This window comes from Phyllobates terribilis, unplaced genomic scaffold (assembly GCF_046119375.1).
Source record: "Phyllobates terribilis strain yellow unplaced genomic scaffold, ASM4611937v1 Scaffold_5__5_contigs__length_657084704, whole genome shotgun sequence".
Taxonomy (NCBI): Eukaryota; Metazoa; Chordata; class Amphibia; order Anura; family Dendrobatidae; genus Phyllobates; species Phyllobates terribilis.
In genome coordinates, this window is record NW_027362765.1 from 137,558,324 (window position 1) to 137,576,288 (window position 17,965).

At 42.9% G+C, this 17,965-nt stretch overlaps 1 protein-coding gene across 2 annotated transcripts in view; it reads left to right on the forward strand.

Annotated features, from left to right (window-relative positions):
* The first annotated feature begins 1,345 nt into the window (after positions 1 to 1,345).
* LOC141272388 (serine/threonine-protein phosphatase 4 regulatory subunit 1-like) overlaps positions 1,346 to 17,965 on the forward strand; it is a 37,045-nt gene continuing 20,425 nt past the window's right edge. For both annotated transcript variants that reach the window (XM_073683057.1, XM_073683058.1), the window contains exons 1-7: positions 1,346 to 1,455; positions 4,178 to 4,222; positions 10,164 to 10,296; positions 11,170 to 11,276; positions 11,700 to 11,842; positions 15,597 to 15,743; positions 15,936 to 16,043. In XM_073683057.1, coding sequence (XP_073539158.1) covers positions 1,449 to 1,455; positions 4,178 to 4,222; positions 10,164 to 10,296; positions 11,170 to 11,276; positions 11,700 to 11,842; positions 15,597 to 15,743; positions 15,936 to 16,043 — 690 coding nt within the window. In that variant the 5' untranslated portion in view covers positions 1,346 to 1,448. The remainder of the gene's footprint in view (positions 1,456 to 4,177; positions 4,223 to 10,163; positions 10,297 to 11,169; positions 11,277 to 11,699; positions 11,843 to 15,596; positions 15,744 to 15,935; positions 16,044 to 17,965) is intronic.

A 17,965-nucleotide genomic window follows, 5' to 3' on the forward strand; every position in this document is an offset into this window, starting at 1 on the left:
TGCAGCCGGGAGATGCAGCCGGCTACTCGCAGCATAAGTCCCCCGCCTGCAGGCGCCGCTGATCTACATGCGGCTATCGTCGGGAGATCAGCGGCTACGGCCGCTTATCTCCCGAGGACAAGTGTGACGCCCCTCCCCTCCCCCCGCTCGATCAGGACCCCGGCATCATACTTACCCCTCCCCTCCCATCCTCTCCTCTCCCCTCTCCTCCCGTCCCTCCCCCGCTCGATCAGGACCCCAGCACCCGGCGTAATACTTACCCCTCCCCTCCCGTCCCTCCCCCCGCTCGATCAGGACCCCGTCACCGGCGTCATACTTACCCCTCCCTGTGCCTCCGCAGCAGCTCCTGTGTCTTCCGCTGATGCTCTGTGACATCTCAGGTCAGAGGGCGCGGTGACGTCTTTACACCGCGCTCTCTCCTGACCGGTCACAGCGCACAGCATCAACATGCCGGCTACGCTGGAGTCCAGAGAAGCAGCTGAGAAGGGAGGTGAGTATTGGATTTTTTTTTTTTTGTATGGGGCCATAGGGGACGGATATACAGGGGATATATACGGGTGATCAAAAGCCGCCGGGGACGCTGGATGATTAGATTCATGGCCTCCTGTCCAGCCGCCAGGTAGCCCTGATCTGGACGCTGGACCAGAGACCCAGGAATCCATCCGCTCACCTCTTGTCCCAACTGTCCAGGATACAGAGGACAGTCCTGGACTGGGGTCTACGCCTTGCAGTCTATTGCAGCTGATTTTTATGCACATTTTCAGCTGCGTTTTTCAGCACCAGAAAAGTGTATGAGAAACCAGGATTCTCTGTTCACACACGTTGGTTTTTGTTTGCTATGTATTATCTGCCTTTGTTGCTTATTTGAAAAATAGACATGTCACTTCTTTCAGTGTTTTTTTCAGCGTTTTTGATGGTAAAATAGGATTCTTTTTTTTCACAGAACTTTATGTACATGCCTAAATACACACAGAAGGAAAGTGAAAAAGCATCGAAAAACACAGGAAAACCGGCATTTTTGACGCAGTTGTTTTCCTGTCAGAGAAAAGTGGGCAGCAGATTTAGCTGCAGAAAAAAACACGTGTGAACAGAGCCTAAGTCATAAAAATGTCACGATAGAACCATTTTTATTCCAGAAAAAATGGTGCAATGATAAAGTATTCATCTCCTCATACAACCTACTCCTCTCCCCCTGTTGGGAGACTACAATATCCAGCATGCCCTGTTAGTATATTTCTTTCCAAGCTGTTGGGGAGCTCTAGGTCGCTCGGCTCTGCCGTATACTGCTCCTACAGCCTCACACAGAGCGGGGGCGCGCACGCCTCTAACTCCCTCAGTGTGCGCGTCCACCTCATGACGTCTCTGAGGCGCGCACGCGTCGCTGGCTGCGGAGATGCTGAGTGCGAGCATCGGGGGCGCGCTTCTGTCCTCCCGGCTCAGCCCTCAAGATGGCCGGTAAGTCTGGGGCAGCGGGACAGATAGGTCTGCACGGGGTATTACCGGAGATGGGAGGTGTCACCCGGTGACGGTGTGCAGGAGGGGCGGTGCTGTGTGCAGGCAGAGGCCAGTGCGCGCCCGCCTCTCTCCCCCTGTGTTATCACTGCGGGGAGCGTGCAGCCATTGTTATTGCTGCTGCTGGGTCCCATGTAATGTGCAGGTGACCGGTGCCAGGCTGCAGCCACACAGAGGGCATTTTGTGGGCACCTAATTAATGGGTTGTCCTATATAATGTATATGAGTAGCCAGCTACTCCCCCCCCCCCCCATAATAGTACAGGTACTGTGCCCCCCATCATGGTACAGGTACTGCGCCCCCTTCCGTCACCGCCTGGTTGTCATACATGCACGGCAAATTTTTGCACCAAAAAAAGCATCAGACGAAGATTTCTAATATTGGCCACGCCCCTCTGTACATTAGCAGTACAGAATGCCAATAAAGATGGCGGCTGTCATTTCCGCCATTTTTCTGACCCTGTGTTAGTAGTGAGATGGGTTATATATATATATATATATATATATATATATATATATATATATATATATTACACATTATTTTTGTTAATGTATATACTTTTTCCCCTTTTCATTATTTTCCCTCCCCGAGAACCATATCTTTTATATTTTTCTTATGAGGGCTTGGTTTTTTTGCGGGATGAGTTGTAGTTTTGAAAGACTCCATTAATTTTACCATATAATGTAATGAAAGCAGGAATAATATTCCAATTGAGGTGAAAAAGATGAATTTGCGCCTTTTTTTTGGGTTGTCATGTCAGGTATAAATGACCCGACGACGCGATTGTCCAGGTTGGTTCAATTACAGCGTTCCAATACTTGTCCAGTGTATGTATAAAATTTAGTTTTTATATATTTTTTTAATGGTTAAAATAAAAACTTCAAAACTTTGATATAAACCTCTTTTTTTGTGTCGCCGCTGTTTCCTGAGGCTCCCAGCTCTTGTATTCTCTGGCTGATGGAGCCAGTGAGTCCTTGTTTTGTACAACGAGCTGCTGACATTTTGATTGGTACTATTTCGAGTTAGATAAAATGTTTTGTTCACTTTTTATTGCATTTTAAAAGGGGAAGATGAGTCTGGTGATGGAAAACCGACAATTTTGGAGTTGTTTTTTTTTTTTTTGTCACTTTCCACCCCCCCATACTCTGCATTAGGCCACAGCCCCACTATCAGTATTTGGTCAGTATTCTGACAGTATTTTTTCTCAGGAGTGGGAGACAAAACCAGGTGAGGAACAATCAGAGAAAAGGTATAATAGAAACAAGTCACCAAATCTGCATTTATCTCCCACTCCTGAGAAAAACTACTGACCGAATACTGATAGTGGGGCTGTGGCGTTAGAAAAGATCTATAATTTTGCAGAGTATTCCTTAAAGTCTCTGTTGTCACATCACTACTCCTTGGTACCTGCACATTAGTATCTGTAATTTTGCTCTATGATAAGTTGCAATCTGCAAATATAAGGGAGGGGATTACTTGACTTTGTTTTGTTTTAAGAACCAAATTATGTTAAAAATTTTTTGTACACTTCCCAATCTTCCTTCATGATAGGAGGAAATGGACTAGTGGCCATGGATGTGCTCCATCCACACATTAGACTCTGGAGCCCTCCGTTCTCCAGAACGCAGCTGGTCCCAGTGGTTGGACCTTTAGGGATTTTATCACTTTTCCTGTGGATAAGAGGATTGTTCGGCTGATTCTCCCACTGGTCAGATGAGTGCTCCTGTGTTCTATGTGAGAGAGTTGCAGCAAAAATCATCCGTCAGCCGCTTATCTCATCGCGGATATAGGATCGGGCAATTGAGTCCCATCAGTCCAATAGTTACCAGTCCTGATGCCCCTTGCTTCTGATGGTTGTCCGACCTCACAGAAATTTGTGGGTTTGGATGACTTTTATCTAATGTGTATGGGGGCCTTAAAGGTATTTAGTTGGAAAACCCTTTGAAACTAATGGGTGCTTGGTGTGCCCATTATGCAGATAAGAGGAGTCGGGCAGTATTCGGGCATCCTGCTGGGTTTACCATCATGCCAATGCACAGCACATTGTAGCCAGTGTAGCTGGTATCAGAAAGCTTGTCTATAAGTGTAGTTACTATACACTCCTGCTTCATACATTATTAGACAGGTGCTCTCACCGGGTGTCTATATACACATTACTGCAAGAATTAAAATATCCTTTAACACCCAATGTAAATAAAGCTCCAGGCTATTCAGATATATGGTCACGGTACCTGTACACCTTAGATAACTACCAGCCGGCTGATGCCTCTTCATTCTCCCCCATGCACATGAACAAACAACTCGTCTGAGCGTTCGTGTGTTCTCTATGGGGAGTGCAGAGTAAGTCCTCTGCCTGCAGATTTAGAGCACCTGAACCTCATCTCCCCTAACATCATCTGTCCGGTGAGTTGGGAGGCCCCATGTACATTACATACATGCTGAATGCAGAGTTTGTCACCCCGTTCTCCTCGGCTGTAAGGAGTCTGAAGTTCCTACATAGCGAGCGGTGGTCTCCAGCTGCTGTGAACTACAACTCTCAGCATGAGGTTGTAGCTTCAGAGTATCCAGAGAGTCACAGGTCGGAGGCCACTGCTCTGAATCGATTGTCACAGTTTTGGGAAGATTTAACCTAGTTGTACTGACTTCCTGTTCTGCTTATTCTTAGGGATCCCACTGTATTTTGTGGACCTTCAAGACGACCTGGATGACTGTGAGTGTTCGCCGACATCTGCACTTCCTCCTTCATGTGCTCCTCGCTTCCTGTGTCCTCTCGCCTCATTACATCATCATGCGCAGTGCGATCATCAGAGGGGACACGTCGCCAGGGTTAACTTTCAATGACATCTTGTGCCTTCTGTAACACCACAGAACATCTGGGATCGGGCCTCATATTGGTAGTATGGGATCACCCCAAATCCTATTGAGCTCTTATAGCCATTGCAAAGAGTAGCTCTGGAAGACTTGCCTCTATGGACAGCCTACGGATTTCAATGGTATCATGTAATGCTTCACTGGGAAAGGGTTTAATTCCAGAAACAGCACAACCCCTGTCCACAGATTGTATTTGCTATTTCAGTTCAACTTCTTTAACCAGTTTAGGACCAGGCCATTTTGCCCCATTCCTGATCATTTTTGGATCTTTTTCGTATAAGTGGTAAAAATGTTTCTTATTTTTATATTCAAATAATTTTTGCCTCTTTTTTTCATGGCACATGGGGCCTATTTTTTGTCATTTTCTATTTCCTTTTTTTACTTTGCTTTGTTGCTAATAACAAGGTAGGGGGAATATAGAGAAAAAAATAACAAATACATTTTCATTCTTCGCATTTTCCTTTATTTATTTTTTTATGACCTTAAGGAACAGTACAAAATACTTTGAATTGCGTTCTCCTTTTCGTAGAAAATATTTTTATACATTGGATTTATGTTAAATTTTGACAGGTACAGGGTTAGAAACAGCGATTAGGACTGGCAGTGGCTTTCTTTTTTAATTTTTTTTTCTTGCTTTTTTTTTTTATACACCCCCCCCATAAAGTTATTGAAGAAATTTGGGAGGTGGAGGGCTTTTCAGCAATTAAATACATTTTTATATTGTTGATTTCCCCTGTAACTGGGCATGTTATATTAAGCTCCAGTTACAGAGCAAATTTCAGCCTCCTGCTTGAACAGCAGCATTACTCTACAGTAAGTCTGCTAGGGCCCAGAAGCTCCTGGCACCCGGCGATCACATGATCGCTGAGTCTGGAGGGTGAAGCACTGTCAGCGCTTCCTATACTATATACACAATACTCGTTCAGTGCTCTGTAAACAGCAGTCAGGTGGCAGGGATGGTGATGAACCATCTGCCTTATCAGTGGGAAGTCCAGTTGTGTCTGACAGCCACCTGCTGCTGCAAGTAGACGCACAATTTTTTATTTTTGAAGAAATCCAATTTTTTTCTAATCTTGGACACCTCCTTAATAGCTACTTCCACTGTCAATAGCTGAATAAGGGAAGTGGTTGCCTAAATTAGACAACTCCATTAAAGGGTAGTTTCAGTTTTCAACCAAGTTAACATTTGATTGTATATTATGAAATATACTTGTCTTTTGGGAATCTGGTTTCCTGCTGTGGATAAAGTTTGTTTAATGGCAGCCTGTGTCTATGGCACAGTAAGACGAATGCTTGTAATCTCGTTACAGTTAATTGGGCAATGGCAAGAACCAACTTCTGTTATCAGGTCACTCTTCACAATAGGCTAACTACTGTTATCGGGTCACGTTTTGCAATAGGGGTGCAATTCAAATAATGAACCTATATGAGGTAATTTTTGTGCATTCATAATCCCTCCTATACACTTTAAATAGCTGTTAGGTTGGCAGCCAACTCGCCCCTCTCTTCCATACACAGGAGTGCTCGCTCTGCCAACTGCTCCTGTGTTCTCTATGAGGGAGCCACTGCCAGACATTTGGGGTGGTGGCTTTTCTCCACGCTGGACAATCCTCTTACCCCCGACAATCATTGGGACCCCTAATACACATTAGACAGAAATTGTCAGGTTCGTCCAACGTTAGTTAATGGTAGCCTTACAACCTACCAGAATTGGTCAACCCTCAACCATAAGCTTTCGGTAGAGAAGGAATTGGTGAGAGTGGGAGGGTTAGAGCTGTTCACACTGGTAACATGGATGAATCCATTGCTGTGATTAGAAACCAGTGGGTGCCGTACTTGCTGGTGATTGCAGCTGACAAAGGGAAAAAAAACAAGTTAGTTTCCGGCACAACCGGCTGGGTAAAAAAAGATATAAGTTTATTGAATCAAGTTAAAAATTAAAAACCTCAACAACTGACGCTTTTCTGGCCTGCTAGGATGTCCTTAGTCATAGAATAGCATGTGAGGTAAATAAGCAAGTATACAGAACCAAGGAACCAATCACAATCTCATAAACTTCCGGTAGTTGGAATTGCAAGTAGGATTTTCAGCAATTGACTGATGACGTTGTTGGGTTGTGTACTTTGGGTTATGGTAGGGTTGGTATTTTGGGGGCATTGACTGGTTAGCGGACAAGGCTACTGACTCTAAAAATAAAGTTTTGTAGATTTTAGTAACATTACATACCCAGACTTAAGTCACAGATTCCAGGTTTGCTAATTCTTGTGCAGTCAATACCCCGAGCTTCCTTATAATGGGTTATCTATTAACATCGGTCCACACTCAGGATGATGCATCCATGAGCCAGGAGAACCTAAGGCACAATCCTCTCCTCTAAATGCTTGCATAGTCAGGTGGTGAATTAATTCTTTGCCTCTAGGAAACTTTACAGCATTCTTGGTGGAGCACAGCTTCCTCCTTCTGCTATCGCATGCTGTGTTATTATACCTTGCAGTTATTTCCACTTCTAGTCACACCAGTCTTTAGGTTTTCAGGTTAATCATTTGTCAGGAGTTCCATAAACCTGGACTTCATAGAATACATTGTATACATATGTAGAGAGAAAGGGGATCAATGCTTGATTTGAATTGAGAAGATGCAGAATTTTTTGAGTGAGGACATCCTGGATCTATAAAGTTAAACTACACACTTAGGCTATGTCCACACTCGGCATTTTATCAGCGGTTTTTCTGCAGCAAAACCTGATCTCTTGGCAGGAAAGAAGCGTCAAAAACGCAGGTTTTTGTGCGTTTTTCAGGATCCCAAAGTTCAGCTTTGCTTCCACCACAGAAGCATGAACACAGGTCACCAATGCAAGACATATGTGAAACCATATTAACTAGAATTACAAATGTAACAGTGGGGGAGGTGACTTGTTCAGGAATAGTTTTTCTAAGACATTGGCAGTGCATTGAGTTTGTAATACACTATTTATTTTCACACTATGGTCTGTCATTGAGTTGCTTGGAGATTGTTCAGTTTCACACATCCGTGGGCCACAGGTATTGTTCAATCTCACACATAGCTCAGCCAATGTTTACATTTTACACATCACTAATTTAATTAAACTGTCCTAATCCAAACTGCCATCTCAGGTGACAAAGACAAGATGGTAAAATCACAAAAATAAATGAGTTTCACATACTGCTCTACTTGCCTTTTTTCGCTAAAAATGCAGTAAAACCTGATATCTATGTTCACACTATACTTTTTTCACCACCCATTACTTTCAATGGATGGAAAACGCTGAAAGAAGTGACATGCTTTATTGTGCAAAAAAACATGCAAAGCACAAAATACTGATGACACAAAACCAATGTGTGTGCATGAGATTCCTGAAATCTCATAGACTTTGCTGGTACCTAAAATGCAGCTGAAAATTTGCATTAAAAAAAACGCATGTAAAAAACCCTAGTGTGAACATAGCCTAAGATGATGGTGGAGGTTTAAGGTGAATCTCCATCCGAGAGCCATTTAAAAGGAACCAGTCAGTTCCCCTGATACATATACTTTAGTAAATATCTGTATTTCCATGAAATAGCAATTCTAGAGCATTTGTTTCTTATAACTCTGTGGTGTGCCGTTCCTCTGCTATGGCATTATACAGCATATTAACCATACTTTCAAAAAACCTATTATTTACCACACTCAATAAACATGACATGCGCAGATTTGGTTGGAAAAATTTATGGCCACGGCTTTATTAAAAATTCTTATACTTAAAAACCATAACTTTAATAAAACTCTTATAACACCGCAGCTTAGCCATAAGCTCAAGCCCGTTTACCTTACCAGCCTGGTGTCCATTCAGTCTCCTGAACGACTAACCCCAAGGCTGTGAGGAATATAAACATATATGTAGGGAGGGCGGGTGGGCAGCAGCACTAGATGAGCAGCGTCTGAGGACTGACACCCTCCTCAGGCGCTGCCATCTTTAATACCCTGCACCACCAATGTTTAATAAATATTAGGACCCTATCAGCAGCTGTCGCATAGGGAAGACACCTCACTGACAGGCTGGCTACCTGAACCAATCCCCAGCATGACGGGAAGCCATTCCAGCCACATTAACCCTTTCAGGAGAGGAAAACAATGCATAATAATGCCATGCATTCCCCTCCTGATGGTCCGGGTCTTAACATTCTTTCTGGAAAGATGTGAATTCATTGACAACTGAAAATCTCCATTCCCCTTGTCAAACGGACGTGGCCCTTCACAATGTGTTACTAGCAGCACTGATTGTCCAATGTCAGAGGGTACAGCCAACACCCCCCCCCCCCCAACTGGTAACTACCTGATGTCAAGTTTTCATAAATTTCTACGAGGGATAACAGAGGATTGGTATCGAGAAGCATTAGAAGAAAAGCTGCTCCAGACTTATTAGATTATGGGGAATGCAATTCTCTACAATGCACAAGTTAGGAGATGTCTATTTTAAAAGGAATTGCATCCTGTATACCTCTTAATAAATGAGAGTTTGCATGAATAGGGGTACGATCGTGGGGGGCAGTACAACTTCTGATCACGGGGCCAATAAGAAGCTTTGACTCTCTGTACAACACTTTCTTCTTCTCGCTGTTTGGACAGCGAGGATTACCTGCCTGGTGGGAACCATCACATGCCAATAATGATGAGCCTGGGGGCTACAATTTATTTATTTATTTTTAAAGTGCACCCTCTGTGTACCTCTTCCCTGATGAGTGAGAGACAGGGTCCAGACATTGCATCCACTTGCTTTATCAGGGTGTCTTCCACTTGCCCTCTGTCTTCATTTTCTGTATTATTCCTTTATGGGAGGGATCGGAGTCCTGCTATCTCCAATGCTGACGAATAGGAGTCCAACTCTGCTTGCTATGTGCTCCTTTTTCTTGCTTATCTGTCATGTGATTGGCTAAAAAATGACCAATATTCCTAGTATTTCCAAAATTTCTAGTCCTGCATTCACACATCCATGATGTCTGAGTAGAGACAGTCATTGAAGGACCAGCCGTGGGACTCTTGAACCGGCATAGACAGTCTCATAGGCAGCCGGTGCGTGAATAACGGACCGTACTCAGGCCATCCACACAGATGTGTAAGTGTAGCCTTAATTAGAGGCGACTAACCCCGCACTGCCTAACTAGAGGAGCTGTGCACCTTTCCTGGACAAAGCGGTGACTGGTCCTGTTTAATATATCAAGCTAATTATATGTATGCCAAGTTATACAGACAGCGCTGGAACGGTGAGTCCCATCAGTTATGTCTGTGGCCTCGACATGTGAGCTGACATGTTATTCCTCAGAATGCAGCCTGTAAATTGACGAGATCCACGGCATTTCAGAGCTTATACAGCAGATGCCTGCACCATGGGTAATCGGTAGACACACTTTAAAGGGCAATGTAGAAGCCAAGAGAAATCTTCTGTCTGCCAAGGCTTAATACTTCTTGAGATGGAATTAAAATTCTGCTCACACTTGAGGTTAGAAGAGATTATTGTCCTCCTCTCTGAACCTGCAGAGCATCACTGAGCATCTTAGCAGATCGCTATCTCCAGGCTGGAAGCAAATTAGCTTAAAGAGGCCTGTATCATCTAATGCCATTTATTATTCTGTAACCTAAGCATTCAGCGAGATGCTCCGCCGTATATATCTGTGGATACATGAAACGTACCAGCTGACTCGCAGGCTCTCACATAACACCTGTCCGGGTTTGCTTCTCTGAAAATGGGGAGATAATGTGTCTTTTCTTCTTTATCGCCACAGTTGGCTTTGAGGATTATGGACCAGACTGTGAAAGCATGAGGATAAGCGCTTTTCTAGACATTCCAGGACAGGACAACCTGACACCTCTTGCACGCCTGGAAAAATATGCCTTTAGCGATAATATATTTAACAGGTAAATTTGTACATGATTAAAAATATATTTTTTTCAGATTTGATTCAGTCAAATAAATGGAATCACCTGGATTTCTATACATTAGGAGAGTGCCCTGATACTCTCCACACTTGTGCACCTATCAAGTGTACTGCATGTATGAGCATATACGATGGCTCGCTTCACTAAGCTGTTTTTAATTGACCATCTGGGTTTGCAGATGGCATCTACAACAGTTGCAATTCCGACCAAAAATATAATTTGGCTCTTAAAGTTTAACACTTCAAGCCAGAGACGCCCATATTAATTTTTAAAGGCGCTGGAGCCCTGTTGTATAGATGTTGATTTGAAACATATTTTCTGCCTGCACCCACCACTAGAGGGAGCACGGGAACTTACTGCAGACTGTTCTCTTTCAGACCGGTGTATGCAGTAAGCTCCTGTGCTCCCTCTAGTGGCTGCTGCAGGTAACCAGATCATGTTCTGTAAATAGAATTTTTGCATTGGCGCTCTGTAATAAAATAGATTATGACTATAAGATCCGATAGCCTTACTCTAACATGTCCATTCAGCTCTGGAGAGGAGACATGTCATTTCTGTAGGGGGACAGAGACAAATAGTTCCTTTGGCATTGAAGGGATATAGTCAAGCCTCCTTCTCCATGTAGTCCTTTTCATTGCTGGAACGAAAAGACTTCACAATACTGGGGTTCTCTTATATGTCAGGGAAGTTATAGTTTAGCCACAGGTTGCCGACCAGTCACCTAGAGAGTGCAGAGAGCGCTCCCAGCCGTGACTAACAGAGTGGTGCTAGAAGTAAGCCATATCGTATGTTTGTGTGCTACATATACAATATATTCCATGAAATTTTGTTATCGACTCTCCTCCCTTACAGACAGATCATTGCACGTGGATTGCTGGACGTGCTGAGGGATTTTAGCAGTACCGAAGATGATTTTCTGACTGTCATGGAGATAGTTGTACGCCTCTCAGAGGATGCAGGTCAGTTCACCTGTCTTCTCCTATTACTGGAAATGAAGGTTTACTCTAAGTCTTATCATGAGACTGAAAAGATACATACCATTAAAAGGGATATCAGGTACCGCTCACTTCCACATCAATAGGTGAGCGGCGCTGAGGACACTGCATTGGTGAATACCCTCAAGATGGATGCACAATATCTACCAACTCTACAAGTGTCCTGCCAGAAATCTGCCGGCACGGCATCATTAGTCATCCCTGGTTGTGGAAGTGAGCGACACCGGGAAACCCCTTTAAGCTTGGGAAATATGTCAGGACATCCATACTTTTGTGGTTAGGTGGTCCTATGTTTGGCCATAAAAGGGTTTTTTAAGAAAACTGCACTAACAATAGCCACTCCTGAATTAGACTGTAGCAGTTTCTGTGATTTTACTCTGCTTCCAGAACCTACAGTGCGGACAGAGCTCATGGAGCAGATACCTCAGATCACCATCTTTCTGCAGGAGAGCCGGCCACAATTTCCCAGAGCTTTCTCTGAATACCTGCTGCCCATCCTCTTGCGCTATCTCACTGATCCCAACAACCAGGTGAGTGCGGGCACAGCATTGGCTGGAGATATATCTACCGTTGTGCCTTCTCCATGACAAAAAATATAATCTTTGTATGTATTTGAGGTCATGCATTTATCCAGTATATATAGTGGTATGAGTAAAATAAAAGTTGTATTGTCTCACCAATATGTGACCAGCGAGGATTGCTGTTACGAATTCCTAGAATAAGCACAGCGCCGCTTAGTCTCCTGTTGGCCCTGAAGAACTTTCTCTGAGTGTATATGAAAAGTAATATTTTAATCAATATCTAACTAAATATAATAACCCTTTTCCAAAATTTTGACAAAACTGAGTTTCATTCAACATTTTTTTCACCAATGACATGAAAGTAAGGTTAATAATATAAGATCCTGCCATCACTCCGTGCCGTTTTTAGACGTGCACTTTTCCAACAAGAGAATCATCCAAAACACACATCTGTTACATTTCTGAAGAAGTATCGGGTTGAAAAGTGATTCTGTGGCCAAGTGTTTCCTGAACTGAACCCAACGGAACACCTGAAGATACAAGTTGTCGACACTCTCCATCCAGCATCCAGGCTATAAAAGAGGTCGTTCTTGAAGAATGGAAAAAGATAAATGTTACAATATGTCACCAACTTGTTCATTCCATGCCTAGAAGACTTGGTGCTGTCCTTTAAAGGGAACCTGTCACCTGTAAAAAACGCTATTAACCTGCAGATATGGGGTTAATAGCGTTACAAACCTGCCCGGCGCCTGCATGCAGCCAAATGCTACAGGGAGAAAATTAACTGTATTACCCCTGCAGCATTCCGGTTTTAGTTATGGGGCGATAGCGGCGCTGGTTCAGTCACCACTCTGAGTCTACAGAGCAGTGGCTGTAACAGCTCCCCCGGCCCCGACTGACAGCCGGCCCCAATGCAGAGCCAGTGTCGGTCAGGGCTAGTGGCATGGTTACAGCAGTCACACTGTAAACTCAGAGCGGTGACTGACCCAGCGTTGCCCCCGTAAAGTTCAAGTTTGGCTAAGTGTGGGCATTGGGCAGGTTAGCAATGCTATAAACCTGCAGATTGCACCATATCTGCAGGTTAATAGCGTTTTTTTTTTTGTGACAGGTTCCCTTCAAAAATCATGGAGGTCATACAAAATACTAGATATAGTAGTTTTTGATGTGGGGTGTATTCATTTTTGCATCATCTACTTTGAGTAAAACTGAAGATTTTGTAATGAAATTTATATTAATAACCTTTCATATTACGGGTTAAAAAAAAGGACTCGGTCATGTGAAAATTTTGGATATTGTTTGTGTGTTCAATGACATATTAATTAAAATCTTACTTTTCAAAGTGGGTGACCTAATTTATGCTGTGCACTGTATATTTTATGAAAAATTAAATTAAAAATCTCCAGAATAATGATTATACAGTACAGACCAAAAGTTTGGACTATCTCTTGAAGCTCATCAAGAGAATGCCAAGAGTGTGCAAAGCAGTCATCAAAGCAAAAGGTGGCTACTTTGAAGAATCTAGAATATAAGACATATTTTCAGTTGTTTCACACTTTTTTGTTAAGTATATAATTCCACATGTGTTAATTCATAGTTTTGATGCCTTCAGTGTGAATGTACAATTTTCATAGTCATGAAAATACAGAAAAATCTTTAAATGAGAAGGTGTGTCCAAACGTTTGGTCTGTACTGTATGTCTGTAAGCAAACAGCACTATCCAGATGCTGTCGGGCCCTTAGCGTCTTATGATACAATCACATGATCCTATAATGCATGGTGTTCCCATCTCAATCGCAGTGTCTGGAGGGATATGAATGTGCTATGACTTTTAGGGGCAATGTTGCGTACAGTATTGGGAACCTGGAATTCTGAACATTTCATTGTCTGCATCATCAAAGTATTACCATTCACCATACGGCACGTAAATGATAATTTCCACTTCTTGTCATTGGTCGTCCTCTAAGCCTATAAATCAAGTTTATATGCTCCTTCCCCGGCAGTATTCTCATGTGACTCTGAAACCGGTTTACCAACTTGATGGAAATCTAAAGGGCAACTCCTAAGCTATTCTGTGCCTGAGGTGCAGTTTTCACCAGTAACATGAATGAAGTTCTCTTACCTGTCTCTGCATGTGGCAGTTCTCAAAATATTCCACAGTTAAAGTCCCAGTATATAGCTGCCTATTATTCCTTAAATAGGCCTTACGGTGATGTGGACATTTTGAACCTAGGCCGAAAACCTGTAAAAAAAAGAATATAGAAAACTGAACTATAACCGTTTGTTATGTACGGTCCATGTTCTTGGCGGCTGGTATCTTTTAATCCCTTGTGATAAATGTGCTGCCCCTTAGTGACCAAGCCCCATTTTTTTAAATCTGACGTGTCACTCTCTGTGTTAATAGCTCTGGAATGTTTCAGCGTACCCCAGTGATTCTGAGATTCTTTCTTCATGACACATTGTACTTCATGTTAGTGGTGAATTTAGACTACATATTTTTCATTTATAGGCATGCAGGTCATAGACAGTTGAATAAAATGATGCCTTGATATCTACCATCTGGTACTTGTAAATATGTAAATGAGCTGTTAAGATCTACGTGACGGACACAGATCTCCCTGAGAATCTACCTCCTGAGCTTATTTTAAATAAAAGGGGTTGTTACCAGCGTGAGACATGTAATGACTGACAGTCTGCTCTCCTGATCTACATGTCTCACACTGGTGGAGGCAGATTCTCAGGGAGATCTATGTCCTGTCCATAGATCTTAGCAGCTCATTTACATGTTAAGATAAATGTGGATTTCTCTGGAATAAGTCATCGGATCGCAGATATCAAGTTATCATTTTATTTATCTTTCTATGACCTGTATGTCCATATAGATGGGTTAAGAGGGTTGATTCTACTGACAGATTCCTTTTAACCCTTCAGGAGTTTCACAGGAATTAACGCAAAGTTGAATGAATGAAATGAAAAAATAAATATCTTTGCTAACATCCTTACCTGCCTCCATAGCTGACAGACTATGAAGCTGTTACTGGCAACAATTGAGACTACATCATCATCTCATGGTGCCGATGGGGTTAAAGAGGTATCCCACCCCCTCTCTGTTAAAAATCTAGATGCTGCTGCTATTGCCTGGAGCATTTGCATCTAGGGGGTTAAATTGCCATGATTGGTGCTAACACCGATCCTTGCCGATGTGGCAGGGTGTCACCTATAGTATATATTTAACACCCGCTGCATTTTCACCAATCGGGGGGGATGCTATTTTCTATTTTTTCAGGTCAGTATAAATGCATATTGGTGGTCTTTAACAGAAAACTGACAGTGAATACATGATGCCCGTGATTCCAGCATTATGTATCAAACAATATGAGTTCAGCGTGGTATGTTTGACCCTAAACGCTGCGGTGCTGCCATACTTTGAAAGCCGCCAGGAACCGAACCGCACAGTAGACTAGTCGGACAGGCCGGTCCCCGGCAGCTTCTCCCCACCTGTTACTCTGGAGTGATAGGTCTGTCTTTGCATCCGTGTATAGTCAGAGACCTATCAATCAAGGAGAACGGGTGGAGAGAAGCCGCCGGGGACTCGCCTTTTCAACTAGCCTCCTATGGGGCTCGTCCCCAGAGGCTATTAAACTGTGTTTTTCTCTGAAACGCCGCATCATTTTTTTAGAATAATCCGTTCCCTTTCGCAGTACTGGTATGATATAACACATGCGTACACTGAAAATAACTCTGCTCCTTTATGTTTCTACCACAGGTAAGGAAAGCGAGCCAGGAATCTCTACTGATCCTTCTAGAGCAAGACCTGATTGACCAGAGCGATCTGGAGAACAAAGTCTGCCCCATTCTTCTGGAGCTCTCCGCTCCTGAGAACGATGACGAATACAAAGTGGAAGCTGTGAATGTGAGTAAAAGGGCAGGAATTGGAAAACTCGCTCCTGCGTGTTTACACAGGCACCTACCATCCGCACAATTCTCGGAGACCTGACTACATTCCACATACCTGACCTGCACTGAGCTTTACATAACCTGCATGACTCAACTTATGCACACACGTGTGTCATGTCCGCCTGAATAACTTCTCTCTCTCCCTCAGATTATCTGTAAAATGATTTCCATGCTTGGCAGGCAGACAGTAGAGCAGATGTTACTTCCACGATTCTGCGATCTCTGCTGTGACAGCAAATTGTTCCAAGTCCGTAAGGTACGGCAATGTCAGTATTTGTAGCCGTGAGGCTTGTCAGGCCAAGTATGAGCTCCAAACCCAAACAGTGCAGTAATGCTGGGCCACTGGTGAGACTTTTGTGTGGTATAGGGACCCCAAAGCAAACTCCAAAGTGGCCTCCTTGCTGATACATAAAGCTAGTGTTTCCTTTATGCCTAGCAGGAAAAGAAAGCATTAAAACAAAGGGGTCAAGAAGCCCAATTACCAATACACCTGCATTCATAGTGTGCTGTTTTTTAATGCTTATCTATTCCGGAACGCACAACTTAGAAGGGAGCATTGGTTGTGACCTTTTTCTAGTGACCTACATAACACAAGCCGTCATACTGTTCAGGTCTTTTCTCCGTTCACACTACAGTTATGAGCCTCTATAGCTACTTTACAGGTCCATTATTGTGCTCCGAGTAGCATAAGTCTTGTCGTCATAAGGACAGATATCTCGTAGACCCTTTTTTTTTTCCTTCCAGTTTGGAAATGTACATTGTACAGATGTGACACCTCGTCATGGCTTTCATTGCAAACGTTAGCCATGGTGCGAGTGTATACATTACCGTAGAAATAGATTTGTTACATAAAAGCACAATATCTTTATTCTGATAATTTGATGCTATCCGCTCATGGCCCGCGGTGGCACTATGGAGAGACTGATGACAATGTGCCGCCCTCTGATTTTTTTTTTATGGGTGCAGTGTCCTGACCTTATATGAATACAAATTCAATAACATTGCACTTTTCAGTAATCAGAAGAGGGTGTAAGTTGTCAGCTTCTTAAGTAGTCCAGGTTCATCTACAAGAGATAATATGTCAGCATAGAACGTATGTGCCTATTCACACTGCTGTCGGGTCGCTTGTGCAAAATCATTTGAACCATCATGGGGGTCTCAGGACCTGATTTGCAGCACATTTAAGGAGTATAAAATATTTAAAAAATTATAAGTATCCTTTAAAGGCTTTGAACATTTTTGGCATGTAGGTTGTAAGCTAGTCTGAAGTTTTACACTTTTTTTTTTTTTTTTGTGGATGTGTAACTACCAGAAATACATGCTGGATGTTAGGTCTATGTGTCTTGAATTCAGTTGTCATTAGTAGCTCTCATTTATCAGCACAGCTTCATTCCTGGAGTGATTTCCCTTTCTGTAGCTCTTGAAGGATAATGTTCTGTCTGTAATATGTAAAGCCTGATTGAGCTGCCTTGAATGCTTACCTAACTCTCTCCTGCCATGTATAACCTTCTCCCCAATACCTGTTGCTGCTATCTCTAAGTCTACATTTAGATGGATGTCACCATTCTCAGGCCAGTCACATCTGCAAAGTTTGGATGTGATGTGACTGGGTTCGTGTGCAGCTCCTTGCCCTCATGGATGAGTGCAGGAGCATCCTGCCATTAAAACGTGAACTGTCTCGTCCACAAAAAGTAAAGACTAGTGCATGCTGTCATTTTCATTCCCATGTTTGCCCATATGTGCATATGGACCGAAACAGCGTTTGTCTGAATGAGACCTAACGCAAAGAAGGAAGGGGCGAGCCATCTCATTTGTGTCCAATAGCTAGGAGAAGGATGAGAGGAAAGGTTTTATGTTGCCTTTATACTTTGACCGTTAATAGGAAAATATAATATGTTGCCTTGGGCAGTAGAATATCTTTACAGCATGATTTACTACTTACATAAAAATGTATTTTTATATTGTTAATTTGACTTTATTCTGACTGATGTCATAGTAAGCACGAACCATATAATCTGATCTTATCCAGTGACTTTCATGTCACATAGCGGAAGTTTCTCCTCCACAATCACGGCTTTGTTACTGATTCTGAAAAGCGGTTAAACTAGTTATAGACTCTGTTATAGTGAAACTTTGCATCAGATGTCCTGCTGGCTTGAGGTATCTTGCATTGGACGG